General features: G+C 40.9%; 1 protein-coding gene and 1 pseudogene across 1 annotated transcript; both read left to right on the top strand.

Annotated features, from left to right (window-relative positions):
* Nucleotides 1-226: 226 nt before the first annotated feature.
* LOC118667739 (prorelaxin-like) lies at nucleotides 227-3116 on the top strand. The gene is made up of 2 exons (XM_036331504.1): nucleotides 227-510; nucleotides 2606-3116. Exons 1-2 carry the CDS (start codon nucleotides 279-281, stop codon nucleotides 2935-2937), a joined length of 564 nt encoding a protein of 187 aa, XP_036187397.1. The 5' UTR covers nucleotides 227-278; the 3' UTR covers nucleotides 2938-3116.
* A 5754-nt stretch (nucleotides 3117-8870) lies between these two features.
* Nucleotides 8871-15712, top strand: LOC118667738 (annotated as a pseudogene).
* The last annotated feature ends 3549 nt before the right edge of the window (nucleotides 15713-19261 follow it).

The following is a 19261-nucleotide window of genomic DNA, read 5'->3' as shown; positions in this document are numbered from 1 at the left end:
AAATACAACTATAAGAGGGCCAAGAACAGAAAGATGGGCAAATGGAAGAAAGGTTGGAAAGATAAATTAGAGCTGGGGAAGAGGGGTAGGAGTAGTGGATTACAAGGAGCTGGGTGGGGAAAGAGGTGGAGCTTGGACCATTGCCTCAAGGTCTAAGTGGTAGCCTGAGAGCTATAAAAGCTTGGTGGAGCCAAGGGAAAGTATCCTAAAGTCCAGGATTGGCATACTGGCAGAGGCTAGTAGGTGGCAGCAGCTACAGTCTCTAGACAAAGGCTGAAATGCCCAGAGCAAGAGAGATAAGGTCCAGGATGCTGCGCCTGTTCTTGTTCCACCTACTAGGAAGTTGGCTGCTACTGAGCCAACTTCCCAGAGAGAGCCGAGGCGAGGACATGGAAATTTTTACTAAGTGCAACCTCGAATTAGTCCGTTTCTACATCCATGTCTGCGGCACTCACATCTGGGCAGAGGACATGAGGAAGCAGCGTAAGCCAAGATCTGGACCATCTGCAGGTGAGAGCTGCTGGTTCCTAAAAATTTGGATTGTTCCCTTTATAACTTGCTTTTCTAGTAAGGGTCTTACCAGGGATCTTACCAGAGCAAGGGAAAACTATGGGAACAGTAAACAATTTTATCTGAGAGGCATGCCCTTCGCCTCTTGGCAGCAAGGCAGACTTGGTGGGGAGAAGAGGATAGCCACAGAAGAGATAAGGCTGCCCAAAGACCCGTAAAAGGCAGGGCAAATTGGGGTTAGACCCCAGAGTCAAGGTCTGTGGCCTGAAGAGCAGGAGTGCTACCGGCTGGGGCAACTGGACAGGGCATCTTGAGAGGACAGGTGGCAGTGAGGTGTGAACCGGTTATCAAATATGTCTGACGCAGAACTCAAGAGCCCCCCATAGGGTCCTGGAGAGGTGGACATGAAGCCTTGGATTTAACAACTCTCTTCCTCTGTAAAATAAATAAATAAATAAATAAATAAATAAATAAATAAATAAATAAATAAAATGCTGGGCCATGGCCCATGCCATTGAAAACCTCCTCTTTTGTTTTATTTTATGTATTTTTTTTAATACTTCACCAAAGGGGAGAGCCTAGCTTCCCACTGCTTTTATTTATATGGTTTTACTGATATTTTAGAGAGGTAGAGGGGGAAAGAGAGAGAAACATTGATGAGTTAGAGAAACATCAATCGGTGAAACACTGATTGGTTGCCTCCTGCACAACTCCTACTGGGGATTGAGCCCACCCCCAAGGCAGGCATGGGCCTGACCAAGAATGGAACTAGCAAACTCTAGGTGCATGGGACGAAACTCAACCAACTGAGCCACACCAGCAAGGGCCCCACAGCTTTGAACTGGGTCTTGAAATTCATTTGTAAGAGAAGGGATTGAAGATAAAGAAAAGGGCCTTGTCACCTTCAGGAGAACCCGCAAGGGACCAAGAGTCAAAGGAAGTTTGCCCTTCAGACAAACAGCTAAATAATTTTGTTGCAGAATCACCGCCCAAAATTCAGGAGTGTTTATTAATGTGCTAGTAGGCCAAAACATTGAGACACTGGTTCTTGGAGATAGAGAAAGGTGTATTCAATTTGACTGAGGTGACAGAATGGGAGAGCAAGATCTCACAAATCCATCTGTCCCTAAAAGCAAAAGTAGGGAGTTTTTATGTAGTTAGGGCGTAGGGGAAGGAGAGTTCCAGGGAACTGACAGAGAAGTCTGTATATCTTTAGTAATAGATGATGCTTTTTTATAGCAGACTCCTGAGTGTCAACAGCTCGTCTCAGCTACTTTGAAGATATTCTTTCCTTCTGCAAAACAAACTCAAAAATTCTCCTGGTGAACCTGTAGTTATTTCCTGCTTGACAAAGAGATAGTACATCAGCAACTTGAGTGCATTCATGAGAACAAAAGAGTTGAGTAGGAAAAGTGCTTAACATGTGAACAAAGACCTGATTAAGAATTAAATTATTTAATTCTAGCTGTCAAAAATACTAGGGGCATTAAAATCACAAGGGGCTCAGCTACAATTTGGAGTAAATATTCTGAAAAAGTGAAATCGTTAAATAGTATATGTATGAGGGTGTCAAGGACTGGTTTCACCACCCTAAGAGATTGGAGCAGTTGAAAATTCTGCCTTTTTAACTTTATCTTGAAGCAGTAATTTTCCACCATAGAATATTTGATAGTTTAAAATAACTAATATACTCTTCAAGGATTATTATAACTCAATGGTAAGTTACTTAGCAATGGAAGAAAATTACTCAGGTAAGAAAAATTAGTATGCAGTCCAACTGTTTTTAATGACCAAGATGACTTCAGCTATGTCGGGGAGAGGTGCAGACCTTTGATGAAAGCATTAAGGGGACATAAGGAGAAGTAACAGGTGGTCCAAGTGGAATAAAGCATTATAAACTTGGTAAATTTGTAGTATTTTAAACTGCCCAACTATATGAACTAAATTGTTTACATATTAGGATACTTGCTGATTATGTTGATATTTAATTTTATTGAGACAATGCTTTCCTTTATATCTATGCAAATTTTTAGTTTTCCTGATGTCCATTGACATGAGTATTTTTTCTTTTCCTCTTTTTTTTTTTTTAACTTAGAAATCGTGCCATTTTCCACCACCAAGAATTCAGAACCCTTAAATATGAGGATGGAATTCATTCCTAGTTCTCAGACAACACTGGCTGAGAGGCAGCCATTATTGGAAGAGCTACTACAACAAGCTTCATCAAAGGATATAAATCTTAACTTTGAAGAATTTAAGAAAAATGGTCTCCAGAGACAAAGTGAGGCAGAAAACAAAAGTCTTTCAGAATTAAAAAACATACGCTTAGTTAAACATTTCCTAAAAAAGAGACAGGCCTCTTACCTATTATCTGATAAGTGTTGTAATATAGGCTGTACCAAAAAAGAGGTGGCTGCCTACTGCTGAGATGAAACTAATTGTGCATTTCATGTAATGTTCACATGTATTTGCAATGACATTCACTGATGCCTCCATCACCCCACTGATTATTAGAATATGAGAAATCGTTTTTAGTGTTTGGGTCTTTAATTTTGTGTGTAAGAAAATATTCCTTGTATTATTGTAGTTTCTGTTAATAAATATTTGCATGCTAAAAAGTATTTTGTCTTTTTTATTAATGGAATTTTGTTAATTGCTTTTTTAATGCTGATAACTTAAAATGGCAATAAAATCTTTATCATTTCAACCACACACAAATAACTCAACTTAAAATTTTTTAACTAGATAGTAAAACTCTATGTCTTGCATTAGTAAGAATGGATGTCTATTTTTGAAACTTGTATTTGATAACTTATGATCTGTCACCCACTTTTCCCTCAAGATCTAATATCCAAATGTTCTTTCACTACTTAATATTAAACAAATTATTTAATAGCAAAATTAAAAATAACTCAGTGTACACAATGACTAACAGGTCCATAAAATGGACCAAAATATTTTCATTGATATTAACTCATATCAGATATACAAATAGTCACAAAACTTGGGACTTTTCGAATACATTTTTAAAGATTTTTTGTGTTGTATTGAACTACCAATTGCAATAAGATTGGACATTATTTCATTCTTTTGGGATCAAATAAACTTAAGTATTTTTCAAACTAGAGTTCTTCCCTTAATTCTACTGCCTAAGAAGCTAAAAAATAAATTATGTTTTTTTAAGGGGAAAAATAAATAGCTATATATATAAGAAAATAAGGAAGTCAGTGTCCTTATTTATATTATAGAAAAAATGGTTTAGCAAGGGAATGTATTTTATATTTACTACTAGAGGCCCAGTGCACAGATTCGTGCACTGGTGGGGTCCCTCGGCCTAGCCTTCAGGGATCAGGCCAAAACTGGCTCTCCGACATCCCCTGAGGGGTCCCGGATTGCGAAAGGGCGGTTCTCGGGTAATGCACCCTGGAATTGGGTTCCCTCTTCTCTGGTTCCGGGTGCATCACCCGAGAACTGTAGCTGCCAAGTCACCACAGCTCAGCAGCCCCTGCGCTGAGCGTCTGCCCCTGATGGTCATTGTGTGTCATAGCTACTGGTCAGATGGTCGAACAGTTGGACAGTCGCTTAGGCTTTTATATATTTAGATTGTAGAATTTACAAACCGTTTCTGTAACAAAGTAACTGTGAATTGATATGAAAACTTGTTAGAATAGTAAATTAACAAACTTATCATTTTAGTATTTAGCTAGTTCCTTCAATCTACATAGACATAAAATTTTAGACAAATTCACTTAAATACCAAGTAAATTTCCACCAAATGTCTGTGAATAGAATTTAAAGGTTTTAAGACAGTAATTCCCATATTTCAAATACTCATACATGATTAATAATAACCAGGCTTTATTAAGTCCTCACCAAGGATAACTTAGAAAATTTCATAAATGGCTGCAGAACCTCAGAGGCTATAAGCCATCTTAGACAAAGCCAGAGAGAGTTCTGTCTGAAATGAAAAGTCCAACCCAGAAGAACAAGGGCAGTGACCAAGAAACTTACAACCCAGACAGGACAAAGAGACATCCCTGGACACAGAAGGCATCTTTGCAGACCCTGCCCTGGCCCATGTCCCTCATCTGCTCCTCCACAAAAACCCTGAAAGCAGAACTCCTGGTCCAGAATCTGTATTCACTACCTCTGAGGATACAGCTACTTTTAAAAATAATTTTTAAAATTGATTTCAGAGAAGAAGGGAGAGAAAGATAGAAACATCAATGATGAGAAATAATCATTGATCGCTGCCTCCTGCACAACCCCTATTGGGGATCAAGCCCGTAACCTGGCCATGTGCCCTGACTGGGAATCAACTGTGACCTCCTGGTTCTTAAGTTGATGCTCAACCACTGAGTCATGCCAGTCAGGCTATATTTTTATTATTAATTAAAGTCTATAGTTTACATTAGGGCTCACTCTTTGTGTTATAAATTCTATTTTTTAATTAATTGACTTTGTTTTTAGACTAGTTTTAGGTTCACAGAAAATCTGAGTACAGGAAGCTCCCATATATTCCCATCCTTTCCAGGGCACCTATTTCCCTACCCTCCAATATTTGTACATTTGTTACAACTGATAAACCAACATTGACATATTGTTGTCAACCAAAGCCCATAGTTTATACCTGGTGTTGTACATTCTACAGATTCTGACAAATGTATAATGATATGTATCCATTCTTATAGTACCATATAGGACAGTGATGGCGAACCTTTTGAGCTTGGCGTGTCAGCATTTTGAAAAACCCTAACTTAACTCTGGTGCCGTGTCACATATAGAAATTTTTTGATATTTGCAACAATAGTAAAACAAAGATTTATATTTTTGATATTTATTTTATATATTTAAATGCCATTTAACAAAGAAAAATCAACCAAAAAAATGATTTCGCGTGTCACCTCTGACACGCATGTCATAGGTTCGCCGTCACTGATATAGGACAATGTCATTGTCCTAAAATTCCCTCCCTTCCCCCAAATCTCTGCCACCAATTCTTTTACTGTCCCCACAGTTTTGCCTCTCTAGAAACTCATTCGTTATCACACAGTATATAGCCTTTTCAGATAGTCTTCTTTCACTTAATAATATGTCATAAGATTTCTCCATGTTTTTTCAAAGCTTGATTATTCATTTCTTAATGGCACTGAATAACATTGGCATGGAGGTACCACAGTTCTTTTATTCATTCATTTTGGTTGCATTCAAGTTTTGACAATTATGAATAGAGCTGCTATAAAAACATTCATGTGCAGGTTTTTGTGTGGACATTTTTTCAACTCATGTGGGTAAATAGCAAGAAACATAATTGATAGATGATATGGTAAGATGTTCAGTTTTTAAAAAAAAACAAAACTTCTAGAAGAGCAAAAGACAGTAATTTTGAGAAATGTTGAAGGAAGTTTCAAGACTTTTCTCTTCATGAAAACATGCTCTCTTTAGCATGCAGTATGTTATATGTTATGAGATTTCATTATTTGTAAAATGGGATTAATGAAATCCATTATTTAGCTTCTATGAAGAATGTTGGGGAAATAATGTTTAAAATGTGATAGAGTGGTGTGACCAGTGTGGCTTAATTAGTTGAGCATCATCCCATGTACCAGGGGGTCACTGGATAGATTTTTAGTCAGGGCATATGCCCAGGTTGCGGTTTGATTCATAGTCAGGGCATATGCCCAGGTTGTAGGCTCAATCCCCAGTAGGGAATGTGCAAGAGACAGCCAATAGATGTTTCTCTCTTATTGACATTTCTATCTCTCCTTCTCCCTTCCTCTCTCTAAAATCAATAATGATTTTTTAAAAATATGATAGAGTATATACTGGATGTCTTTGAGAAATTTGATAGCTGAAAATATAAAAATGTTATTACTAAAATCTATTGTTTTAGAATGGCAACATATTTCTTACAACCACAGAAAAGAGAAAATAAAGTGACTAATACTGAAGAAAAAAAAAACCACACAATAACTTCTGTCTTTTAAAGTGGCTATACCATTTTACATTACCAGCAGCAACTCTTACTCAGATCCTCCACAACATTTGGTGTTGTCAGTGTTCTGGATTTTGGTCATTCTAATAGGTGAAATGGTATCTCATTGTTTTTGTTTTTTTATCTGAATTTATTGGGGTGACATTGGTTAATAAAATTATACAAGTTCCAGGTGTACAATTCTACAATACATCATCTGAATATTGTATTGTGTTTACTACCCCAAGTCAAGTCGTCTTCTTCCATCACCATTTATACCCCTTTACCTTCTTCTACCTCCCCCCATGCCTCCTTCCCTTGGGCAATCACTATACTGTTGTCTGTGTTCATCAGTCTTTTTTTCCTTGCCCAATCCCTTCACCTTCTCACACATTCTGTTCTCTGTATCCATGAGTCTGTCTCCACATTGTTAGTTTATGTTTGTTCATTAGATGCCACATATGAGTGAAATCACACGGTACTTGTGTTTTTCTAACTGGCTTATCTCATTCAGCATAATACTCTCCAGGTCCATCTATGCTATTACAAAAGGTAAGATTTTCTTCTTTTTATGGTTGAGTAGTATTCCCATTGTGTAAATGTAACACAAGCTTTTCCCCCGCACTTATCAAGTGCTGAGGAGCACTTGAGCTCCTTCCAATCTTGGCTATTATAAATAGAACTGCAATGAACACAGGGGTGCATATATTCTTTCAAATCTGTGTTTCAATTTTCTTTGGATATAATCCCAGAAGTAGAGTAGCTGGGTCAAAAGGCAGTTACATTTTTAAGTTTTTGAGGAAACTCTAGACTGTTTTCCATAGTAGCTGTACCAATCGGCATTATGGCCAACAGTGCACTAGGGTTCCCTTTTCTCAACATCCTCACCAACACTTGTCATTTGTGGATTTATTAATGATAGCCATTCTGAGAGGTGTGAGGTGATATCTCATTGTGGTTTTAATTTGCATTTCTCTGATAATTAGTGACATTTGCATCGTTTCATATGTATATTGGCCATCTGTGCATCTTCTTTGGAGAAGTGTCTAATCAGGTGCTTTGCCTGTTTTGAAATTGGATTATTTTGGGGGGGGGTTATTTTTTGGTGTTGAGTTGTTTGAGTTCTTCATAAATTTTAGAATATTAACTCCTTATCAGAAGTAACATTGGTGAATGTGTCTTCCTATTCAGTGGGTTGTCTTTTCATTTTGCTCGTGATTTCTCTTGCTGTGAAAAATGTTTAGTTTGATGCAGTTCCATTTGTTTATTTTTTTTCTTTTGTTTCCCTTGCCCTAGGAGATATATCAGAAAAAATATTGCTACAGGAAATATCTAAGATTTTACTCTGGTAACTGCTGAGTCCACTCCTTGAGTGTGTTACTCATGAAGGTGTTTGAATGGTGCTACAGCATGGTCTGAAGCTGTCCACTGGGTGCGCTGGCTCTGGGGCCTCCTGGAAGGTGCAGGCCAAGGTCAGCTACCACATGTGCTCTGCCTGGGGCCATCGATTATGAACAACAAAGCAATCTACAGATGGCTTCTACTTGTGCTGGGCTTAAAGGTGCCCAGGAGAGATCAAGCTGCAAACCAAGGCTGGCTACCACTAGTGCTAGGCCTGAGGCCACTTAGCAAGGGTTATGGGGCATGCTGAGGCCACATGCTGCTTGTTTGAGAGATTTTAGGGAAGTCTGGAGCATAAGCCAAGACAGACCATCTGTATGGAAAAAAAACATTGGAAACAACTTGGATAGGTCCGCTAGTTGGGTAGGGCAGGGCCTCAGTGTATTACCAGTAGGGTGAATGGTGATACCCAGGTTGATGGAGACAGATATGGCACCTGCCCACTGGCTCCATGGGGGGAGGGCTCAAAACACACACACATACACACACACACACACACACACACACACACACACAACAATAGCCTCTGCCAGCACTGTCCAGGAGAAAACCACCCTTAAGCTCTCACTCTGATACCAGACAACTCAGTTTCTCCCTAAATGGCCTTGGTGCCTTTTGAGCTGCTGCCCCAATACTAGAGCTCAGAGCAACCGAGTTAAAATAAGTCAATGTATGGACCCTTTAATACAGTGGTTCTCAACCTTGGCTGCACATTAGAATCACCTGGGGATCTTTTTAAAATCCTGATTTCTGGGCCTCATCCTCCGGAAATTCTGTTTCTTTGTTACTAATGTTGTGGCCCCACCCCATAACAAAGAAACAGAATTTCTGGAGGATGAGGCCCAGAAATCAGGATTTTAAAAAGATTCCCAGGTGATTCTAATGTGCAGCCAAGGTTGAGAACCACTGCTTTAATAGGAATGCCTGGGATTCCAACAGCCCACTGTCTCAGCCAAATCCATGCTGATTTTTACAGCCAGAAGTAATGGGGACTTGTCTTCCTGGAAACCTGGACTTGGGGAAGGATGACGGGGACTCCTCGCTTCTTAGGGGGTACTTCCATAGCCAAGATATCGCTCCCAACTTTTATCTGCCAAATGTGGGTATGTGGACCAGCCCTTTACCACATTTCTGTCCCTCCTACCAGTCTTGGCTTTTTCTTTAAATCCTTAGTTGTAGGATTTCTGTTTGTCCAGATTTCATGTGGTTCTGAATGATGGTTGTTCTGTAGTTTAGCTGTAATTTTGATTTGATTGTGTGAGGATGCCCAAGTCCCCAGGACCCATTGTTTTCAATGACTCAGGCCTCTTCTGCTTACCAGCTCTGTGATATTTGGCAAATTTCTTAACTTCTATAAGTCTGAGCTCCCTCATCCATAAAATGGGAATAATTATAGTACTACTTGATATGACTGCTACAAAGATTAAATGGGGTACAACATGTACAAGCCTGATGTGGTAATCACTCAACAAATAATATGTCATTATAATCATTCTTTCAAAACATATCTTTGATATCAAACAATACTATACGGCTATAGTAATCAAAACAGTATGGTACTGGCAAAAAAAAAAAAAACCAGACACGTCGATCAGTTGAACAGTATAGAGAGCGATAAATAAACCCACACCTATATGGTTAATTAATATATTATAAAGGCAGCAAGAATATATAAAGACCATATATTCAGTAAACAGTGCTTGCAAAACTGGACAGTTGCAAAAAGTAAAAATAGAGCACCTTCTTACACCATATACAAGAATAATCTCAAAATGGATTAAAGACTTAAAACACTCAAAACCATAAAACTTCTAAAAGAAAACATAGGCAGTAAAAGAAACATTTCTTTTAGCAATATTTATTTATCTCCTTAGACAAGGGAGACAAAAGAAAAAAATAAACAAATGGGACTACATCGAACTAAAATGATTCTGCACAGCAAAGGAAACCATCAACAAAACAAAAACACAACCTATGAATGGAAGAACATATTCACCAATGATAGATCCAATAAGGTATTAATATCCAAAATTTATAAAGAATTCATACAACTCAACACCAAAAAATCAAACAATTCAATTAAAAAAAAATGGGCGAGAACAGATAGACACTTCTCCAAAGAGAACATACAAATGGCTAATAGATATATGAAAAGATGCTGAACATCACTAGTCATCAGAGAATTGAAAATTAAAACCACAATGGGATATCACCTCACACCTGTCAGAATGGCTATCATCAATAAATCAACAAAAAAGTGTTGGAGAGAATGTTGAAGAAAAGGGAACCCTAGTGCACTACTGGTGGAAATGCAGATCAGTGTAGCCACTATGGAAAACAGTATGGAGGTTCCTCAAAATTAAAAATGAAACTGCCGCCCTGATTGGTTTGGTTCAGTGGATAGAGCATCAGCCTGTGGACTGAAGGGTCCCAGGTTCGATTCTGGTCAAGGGCATGTACCTTGGTTGCAGACACATCCCCAGTAGGGAGTGTGCAAGAGGCAGCTGAATCGATGTTTCTCTCTCATCGATGTTTCTAACTCTCTATCCCTCTCCTTCTCCCTTCCTCTCTGTAAAAAAAATAAAATATACTTTAAAATATATATATAAATAAATAAATAAAAATAAAAATGAAACTGCCTATGACCCAGTGATTCCACTTCTGGGTATATATCTGAAGAAACCCAAAATATAATTCAAAAGAATATATGCACCCCTATGTTCACTGCAGTGTTATTTACAATAGCCAAGATATGGAAGTAATCAAAGTGCCCATCAATAAATGAGTGGATTGCCAAGCTGGTGTGATCAGTGGTTGAGCATCAACCTATGAACCAGGAGATCATAGTTTGATTCCCAGTTAGGGCATATGCCCAGGTTGCAGGCTCAATCCCCAGTGGGGGGCATGCAAAGGGCAGCCGATCAATGATTCTCTCTCATCACTGATGTTTCTGTATCTCTCTTTCCCTCTCCCTTCGTCTCTGAAATCAATAAAAAAATAAATTAATAAAATAGATGAGTGGATAAAAAAGCAGCAGTACAGAGAAACCATGGAATATTACTTGGCCATAAAAAAGAATAAAACCTTGCCATTTGCAACAGCACAGATGGACTTAGAGGGTATGCTAAGTGAAATAAATCAGACAGAGAAAGATAAATACCATACGATTTCATTTATATGTGGAAAATAAAAGAGTGAAATAAATGAACAAACAGAATAGAAACACTCAAAGATACAAAGATCAGACTGATAGTTGCTAGATGTGTGGGGGGTTGGGAGGCTGGGTGAAAAAGGTGAAGGAACTAAGAAATACAAACTGGTAGTTACAAAATAGTCATGGGAATGTAACTACAACATAGGAAATATAGTCAATAATATTGTAATAAGTATGTTGCCAGGTGGGTACTGGAAATATCGGAAGAAATCACTTTGTAAAGTACATGATTGTCTAACAACTATACTGTACACCTGAAAATAATATAAATAATATTGATTATAAACTTTAATTTTGAAAAATTTTTAAAGAAAATGTAAAAACCTATCTTTGAATACATATTACTGATATGTATTCAATAATACATACTTGCTGTAAACACCAAGAATAAAGTGTAATAAAACCGCATTACAGTAGGGAAGACAAATAAATAATTGGACAGAAAGCAAAAAAGTAAGTAAAGGAGACATCACTTGTATTATAACCAAGCAATTATTTTATTTATTATAATTCATCCTACCCACAATTAACATCCTAAACTAAAAATTTTAAGGACTAAGACATGGGAATCTTAGTTTCCACATCAAAATATCAACACACAGAAAAAAAACAAAAACAAGATGGCGGCACTGGTAAACACCGGAGATTGGTGCCTCGCACAACCACTTCAAGAATACAACTAAAAAATAAAATAAAATAAAAAAATTTAAAAAGAATACAACTAAAAGATGGAACGGACATCATCCAAAACCACAGGAAGGCCGGCTGAGTGGAAATTCTACAACTAGAAGGAAAGATAAAAGCATACGGAGACTCAGAGGAGGTGCGGTGCGGAAGTACAGAAGTACGGAGGCGCATGCAGAGAGGGCTGCCGGCTGAGGACACAGTTGTCTTTTTCAATTGGGAGGGAGGCTCAAGCTCTGAGCTCCAGTTCTGGGCAAGTCTCTGGAGACCGAGACTCATACGGGAGAAACTGGACTGTCTGGCATCGGTGGGAACTCGAGGGCGGCTTTCTCTCAGAGGTGCTTGCAGTGATTGCCGGGACACTGAGAAGCAGGACCTCTGAGGGCAGCCATAGCTGCTTGCTCCGCCCTGTTGATCCCCTGGGACCCCACCCCACCCCGCCCAAGCCACAAGCCACACACGGACGCTTTTGCATATGAAAGGCCTGGCCCTTTGCAATCTGAAAATTACCTAACAAATTGCAGCTGGCCCAAGGCCCCTGGCAACTTGCATTGCTTCACACCTGGCTCCTGCTGGATAGCCTCAGGCAGAGGCTAGATTTGCACCTCCTTAGAGATCCAGGAGCCAGTGTGCCTGGTGGTCAAAGTGGGACCATCCAGATTGCAGCTCCTCAGATCGACAAAGGACACATTCAGGGGGCATACTCAGTGAGCACCAAAGTCCCACTGAAACAAGTCTTGCCCCAGAGGGGTGTCTCCAGCACAGAAGTTCTCCCACTGCAGACCCAGCTGATTCTCACAGCCAATTGGCCTGGAGGTCAATTCCGCCCAGTGATACCTACAACAATCAAGACTTAACTACAACAAGACTGTGCACAAAGCCCACAAGGGGGTGCACCAAGAGTGTCCACCTCAGGTAACTGGGGAGGCTGAGCCACTGGGCCCTATAGGACACCTAGCATACAAAGCCACTCTATCAACACAGGGAAGCAGCCAAAATGCGGAGACAAAGAAACAGGACACAAATGACAGAAATGGAGGAAAGCAAACTATTGAATATAGAGTTCAAAACCACACTTTTAAGGTTTTTCAAGAACTTTCTAGAAACCGCTGACAAATTTAGTAAGACACTCAAAAAGACAGGTGAGACCGTCGATTAATGTAGTGAGATCCTCAAGAAATCTAGTGAGACCATCGAGGGTTATGAAAAAGGACCAACTAGAAATTAAGCATACACTGACTGAAATAAAGGATATTATGCAGAGTTCCAACAGCAGACTAGAGGATCGCAAGAATCAAGTCAACGATTTGAAATACAAAGAAGCAAAAAACACCCAATTGGAAAAGCAAAACGAACAAAGAATCCAAAAATACGAAGACAGTGTAAGGAGCCTCTGGGACAGCTTCAAGCGTACCAGCATGCAAATTATAGGGGTGCCAGAAGAAGAGAGAGAGCAAGATATTGAAAACCTATTTGAAGAAATAATGACAGAAAACTTCCCCTACCTGATGAAAGAAACAGACTTACAAGTCCAGGAAGTGCAGAGAAACCCAAACAAAAGGAATCCAAAGAGGACCACACCAAGACACATCATAATTAAAATGCCAAGAGCAAAAGACAAAGAGAGAATCTTAAAAGCAGCAAGAGAAAGACAGTCAGTTACCTACAAGGGAGTACCCATACGACTGTCAGCTGATTTCTCAACAGAAACTTTGCAGGCCAGAAGGGAGTGGCAAGAAATATTCAAAGTGATGAATACCAAGAACCTACAACCAAGATTACTTTATCCAGCAAAGCTATCATTCAGAACTGAAGGTCAGATAAAGAGCTTCACAGATAAGGAAAAGCTAAAGGAGTTCATCACCACCAAACCAGTATTATATGAAATGCTGAAAGTTATCCTTTAAGAAGAGGAAGAATAAGAGAAAGGTAAAGATACAAATTATGAACAACAAATACACACCTATCAACAAGTCAATCTAAAAATCAAGTGAATAAATAATCTGATGAACGGAATGAACTGGTGATTATAATAGAATCAGGGGCATAGAAAGGGAGTGGACTAACTATTCTTGGGGGGAAAGGGGTAGGGGGGATGTGGGAAGAGACTGGACAAAAATCGTGCACCTATGGATGAGGACAGTGGGAACCGGGTGGAGGGAAGCTATGGGGGGGGGGGGGGAAGAGAAACAACTCTAATAATCTGAACAATAAAGATTTAATTATTTTAAAAAAATCAACACAAAATGCTAAAATAAGTTGAGAAACAAATATTCCAGTATAATTCCTAACAACCCATGTTTTATCTTTCATAAATGAAATTCTTATTTATAAATACTCAAATGTGTTTTACTGGGCAGCTCCCATTTTATGACAATGTTCTGGAATAAGATAGCTAGGATGGGAAACAAATAAGTCAGGCAGGAATTCATTCAGTAATAACAGTAATTTATTCATTCAAAATAAATCATTTCACTAATAATTTGTTCAATTCACTAAATTCATTGAATCTTGCTAATATTGCAAGTAGTATTTGTAAGGCAGAATGTGTTCATTCATTCATTAAATGTTTAGCAGGTACTGTCTTAGGCTTGGATAATAAATATTAAACAAAAATAGTTCCACCACTGGCTCTTGACTCTTGCCTCCGACACCACCGTGGCCTCGCCCACTGTGCAGACCCAGGGAGCCGTGCCACTGCAGTCTGATTGCCCGCTGCAGTGGGCCAGGATTTAGGACTTTCTGGACGAGGGAGATACTCCCTGAGAAGTTGATGACAAGAAGCAACAAGGAGGTGGATTACACTCGCTGCTCTATTTTGGCTGCAGCCTGAGCGCCCCCCCTGCGCGCAGCTTAATGCCAGCCTAGCCACTGTCTATGGCCGCCTGAGCCAGGACAAGGGAATACAGAGGCTTGGGCCAGAGGCTGTGAGCCTGAGGGGAGGAGGGATTGGCTGGTGGTCATGGAGCCAGAACCCCAGTGCTGCCTGGAAATGTCTTTGTGTCCTTGGACCAGGACCAGCAGCAATAGCAGGACTTCCTGCGTGACATGTCTTGGTTGAGAATGCCCTACAGGAAGCTTAAACTTTGGAACAAATATCAAATTTCCAACATTCATCACTAATATTCTTGGATGCCACCACTGGGAAGATCATGTGCAGGAATGGGCTGCTGATGATTCATGGCGACCCAGAAAATTTGGAATTCCCTTGGGGACCTAAACCGTTTTTTCAGGGAAGTCATTGCAGGGCTCCTGCTTAGAAATAATGGAGAATAGCAGCCTGGAGGGGTCTCACGTGGAAGTCTATTTCTCCGTACACTGGTGTCCCCCCTGCCAAAGCTTCACCCCGGTCCTGGTGGAATCCTACCGGAAGATCAAGGAGGCAGGTCAGAAATTTGAAGTCATCCTTGTTAGTGCAGACAGGTCAAAGGACTTATATTCAAATAGTACTTCAGTGAGATGCCCTGGCTTGCTGTCCCCTACACTGAGGAGGCCCAGTGTTGTGCCTCAACTGGCTGTATAGAATCCAAGGCATTCCCACCCTCATCATGCTGGACCTGCAGGGTCCAGTGGAGGTGCTGACCGAGGGCAAGAACTGCAGGGAGTTCCCATGGAACATCATGCCTGTGCTCGGACCTGTCTGACTCCAATGCCCTGGAGCCCTGGCCTCATCCTTTTTGTAGATTCTGAGGATGATGGGAAGTCCCAGGTGGCCAAGCAGGTGATCCAGCCAATAGCTGAGAAGATCACTGCCAAGTACAAAGCCAAAGGGGAGGCACCACTTCTGTTCTTCATGGTGGAGGAGGATGATATGATTGACTCCCTGAGAGATTACACCAACCTGCCAAAGGCTACTGGACATGGCAGTCTGTGTCAAGTACATGATGGATGTGGAGGAGATCAGCCCTACCATTGCAGAAGGCTCTTGAATGACTCCTAGAAGAAAAGCTCAAACAAGAGTCCAACTAGTGGGCCTCCGACCTCATGAGACATTACTTAAAACTCAATCTTCCCCTCTTTCCCTCTTTTCCTCCTTCCCTTCCTTCCTTATACCCACGGACTTCTCCAGCGTGTCCTGAATCACATAACCCAAGTGTCTAGCCTCTCTATGGTACCGTTTTCTGCATTAGCTTCTCAGCTAGTACCCTAGGATGCACATCCTCTCAGCAACATAGGAATCCACCATGTTTGGAGACGCTACTTGCGATTCACGGACGCCCACACCTGGCCAGAGCTGGTGCTGCATCACTCACTCTCTCAGTCACCAGCTCTTGGTGAAGTATTTGCCAAGGTGTCCTCCCCAGTGAGCAAGAAGGGACAGTGCATCCGTGCTCTGGCTCACACAGTTCAGTGACAAAGGTGGAACAGGGATAGGGCCGCCTCGTTAGGCCTCAGCTTAGAGCTTCTGGTGAGAAATCTTTTTCTAGGTAACTTAGTCTGTTTTGGTCTGAGGGGAAAACACTAGCTTGTCAACTGGTACTTGGGCAGGGATCTCAGATTTCAAAGGAAGTTTGTGTTCTTCTCTGGTGATTCATATAGTAACTGCTTGCTTTGATTGAGCTCTTACCATGGACTAAGAGCTTCTCATTCCTTTCTTATCTCTCTTTCTTCCTTGATCTTGACCTTCTTTAAGTTTCTGCCTTCTCATACAAACAGCCCCTACTAGCTTGGAATTTTGTTAATAACTTCTTCCCCTCCAATATCTTTCTAAGAAAATGCATCTGGCCCTGGTTCTTAGAGGAGCACCGCCTCCCCAGTGCACTCCTCTGGGCTGAGACTACATGAACTCTGCTGAGGTGCCTGTGCCCAACTTTGGTTACCCCTGTCATTCCCTTTTCTTTTCAAAGCAAAACTAAAAAGAGACTACTTACCAGAAGCCTAGTTTTTTCCTAAGAACCTGCAGAAAAAGCTGTGCCCATGGGCGGGAATGAGGGCAGAAGACATGTCAATGAAGAGTATGTCTTGGGTCCACTTTCCTAGGCCCTACTAACTTGGCTCCTTATTTGGGCTTAACTGACCACAAAAAGGAGAATAACATCTGTGTTCTTAGCATTTGGGATGGAGGGCTTCGCCTAGGAACCTGCACAGGTTTAGCCTCTTTCAACCAGGTGTCGGGGTCTTTAAAGCAACCCCAGGCCTTACCATTGGTTCCACTCTACAGGACTCTGCCAACCAAGACCATTTATTTGGAAAACCCAGCCCCCAATTAGCTGTAACATTATTGCTCCTGTCTGAACTGGATTGCTGATGTGTAGTTCAGAGGTACAAAATTAGCTGGTAATTAGACTGTTACGTGATGTCACTAGCCTGAAATGCAGTCACTTAGTAGGAAATAAAGCAGGCATCCTTATACATTAAAAAAAAAGTTCCACTCCTCAATGAGCTTACAACTAATAGAGAAGAGATAATTACTAGTACATGATTTTTTTTCAAAATTCACCATAGTGCAACAAGGAACTATAATTATGACATAAACATAAAATAGGATATAAAGGAACAAGTAGTCAATTCTTAGGAAGCTTATTCAGTTATTCTTTCATTCATTCACCAAATGTGATATGATTGTTGATATTAACATGTCACTTATTATTTGTTATTGATATTATTAGTTATAATTATTAACGTTAAATTATCACTGAGAACCAACTATGTGCCAGGCACTGTTCAAGAAAATGATATCAAGGTAGACAAAATTAATAAAATCACTGCCTACATGGAGCTCACGTTCTGGTAGGGAGAGACTAATAGTAAACATATAGAGAAGTAAAATATATAGCATGTTAGTTTGTAATGAATGATAAGAAGAAATACAAAGCAGGGCAAGGGTATAGCAAGTGCAAAGAGAATGAGAATATAAATCAAATTTGCCAGTTTCTGACACATATTGCTTAATGTGTCTGTGTGTGTGTGTGTGTGTTTTGAATCTTCCTGTTAGTTATAACAAATATTTTCCTTTTTCACAGGGTTTCGCTGATAAAGTTCTGACTAGGACTCATGGCCCACTGTAGTTTGGACATTAGTTGTTTTTTAAGGAAGGCAATGAAATCAAGCTAATCAGATCACATCAACCTTTAGAAATATCTGACTGCCAGTTAATTTAACAGTATTCATGGATGCCACTGAGAAAGCAGGGCAAAGCTCTAGGAAGGGAAAATGGAGAAAAAGACAGAGTCAGGAGGCAGAAAGAAAGGGGGAGAGAAAAATTAAAATGTGAAGGGAAATGGAGAATATCATTGACAACCGCTGGCGCCTCTCTAAGGCAGTGGTTCTCAACCTTGGCCGCACATTAGAATCACCTGGGAATCTTGTTAAAATCCTGATTTCTGGGCCTCATCCTCCGGAAATTCTGTTTCTTTGATACTAATGTTGTGGCCCCACCCCACAACAAAGAAACAGAATTTCCGGAGGATCAGGCCCAGAAATCAGGATTTTAAAAAGATTCCCAGGTGATTCTAATGTGCAGCCAAGGTTGAGAACCACTGCAAGGCTGTGTCAGCCTTAAACCGGTTACTCCTGAGACGGCCCCTGACTGCCCCCTCGTGGCGGGTCGTCGTACCGGCTTCATAGCCAACACTAAAAAAAAAGTAAAGTGACAAAGCGACCTATAGAAAGAAACTACACTGCTCTTTCCTGCCCTTTCCCTCCTAATTTAACAAAATTCTGTATTTCTTAGAAGGCAAGTCCTCTACGAGTCCCTGCCACGGACTAATTACCATATGACAATAGACAGTCCTCTATAATCTATAACCAAAAGAACCAGATTACCATCTCAGGCACCCGAGACCCATTTCTCCCTGTGGAGCGGGTAGACATTTTCTGAAGCAGCTTTGAGTCTGACTTTAAAATACACATTACACATACGCTCGCACAGGTTACGTTTCAACATATTTCACTGCCAACTACGCGTCAGGCCCCGAGGCACAAGGGACAAGGACAGCAGACACAGGCCCTGCCTTCCTGAAGCTGGGGGGTCAGAGGAAGAAGTTACTGCGCAAGCACGCCAACGTGAACCAACCTCCTGAGATAAACACCGTGAAGGAAAGGCAAGCCTTCTCTGAGGAAGTGACGCCCCGCTAACAACCACGCAAAAAAAGGCTACCCTGGAAGGAACAACACATCGTTTGTGGCTTTTTTTCCCATTAACTGGGGCCCGTGTTACATTTGATTCCTCTCCCTAGTGAGGGAGGCAAGAAAAAGGAAAGCAACCATGTTACTTACCACCGCCTCAGAGCCAGGGGGAGCGCGGGAAGCCCAGGCCCAGCCACCATCTCGCGCCAAACCTCCTGCCGGTGTTCTCACGACGTCCCCGAGGTCCGCACGTGCTCAGTAGACCTCCAGGTGTGCGCGCATGCGTGTGCACGTGCTCAGTAGACCTACGGGTGTACGCGCATGCGTGTGCACATGCTCAGTAGACCTACGGGTGTGCGCGCACGCATGTGCACGTGCTCAGTAGACCTGCGGGTGCGCGCGCATGCGTG

Source organism: Myotis myotis, unplaced genomic scaffold, assembly GCF_014108235.1.
Source record: "Myotis myotis isolate mMyoMyo1 unplaced genomic scaffold, mMyoMyo1.p scaffold_m19_p_12, whole genome shotgun sequence".
Taxonomy (NCBI): Eukaryota; Metazoa; Chordata; class Mammalia; order Chiroptera; family Vespertilionidae; genus Myotis; species Myotis myotis.
This window is presented reverse-complemented; position numbering and strand designations above follow the sequence as displayed.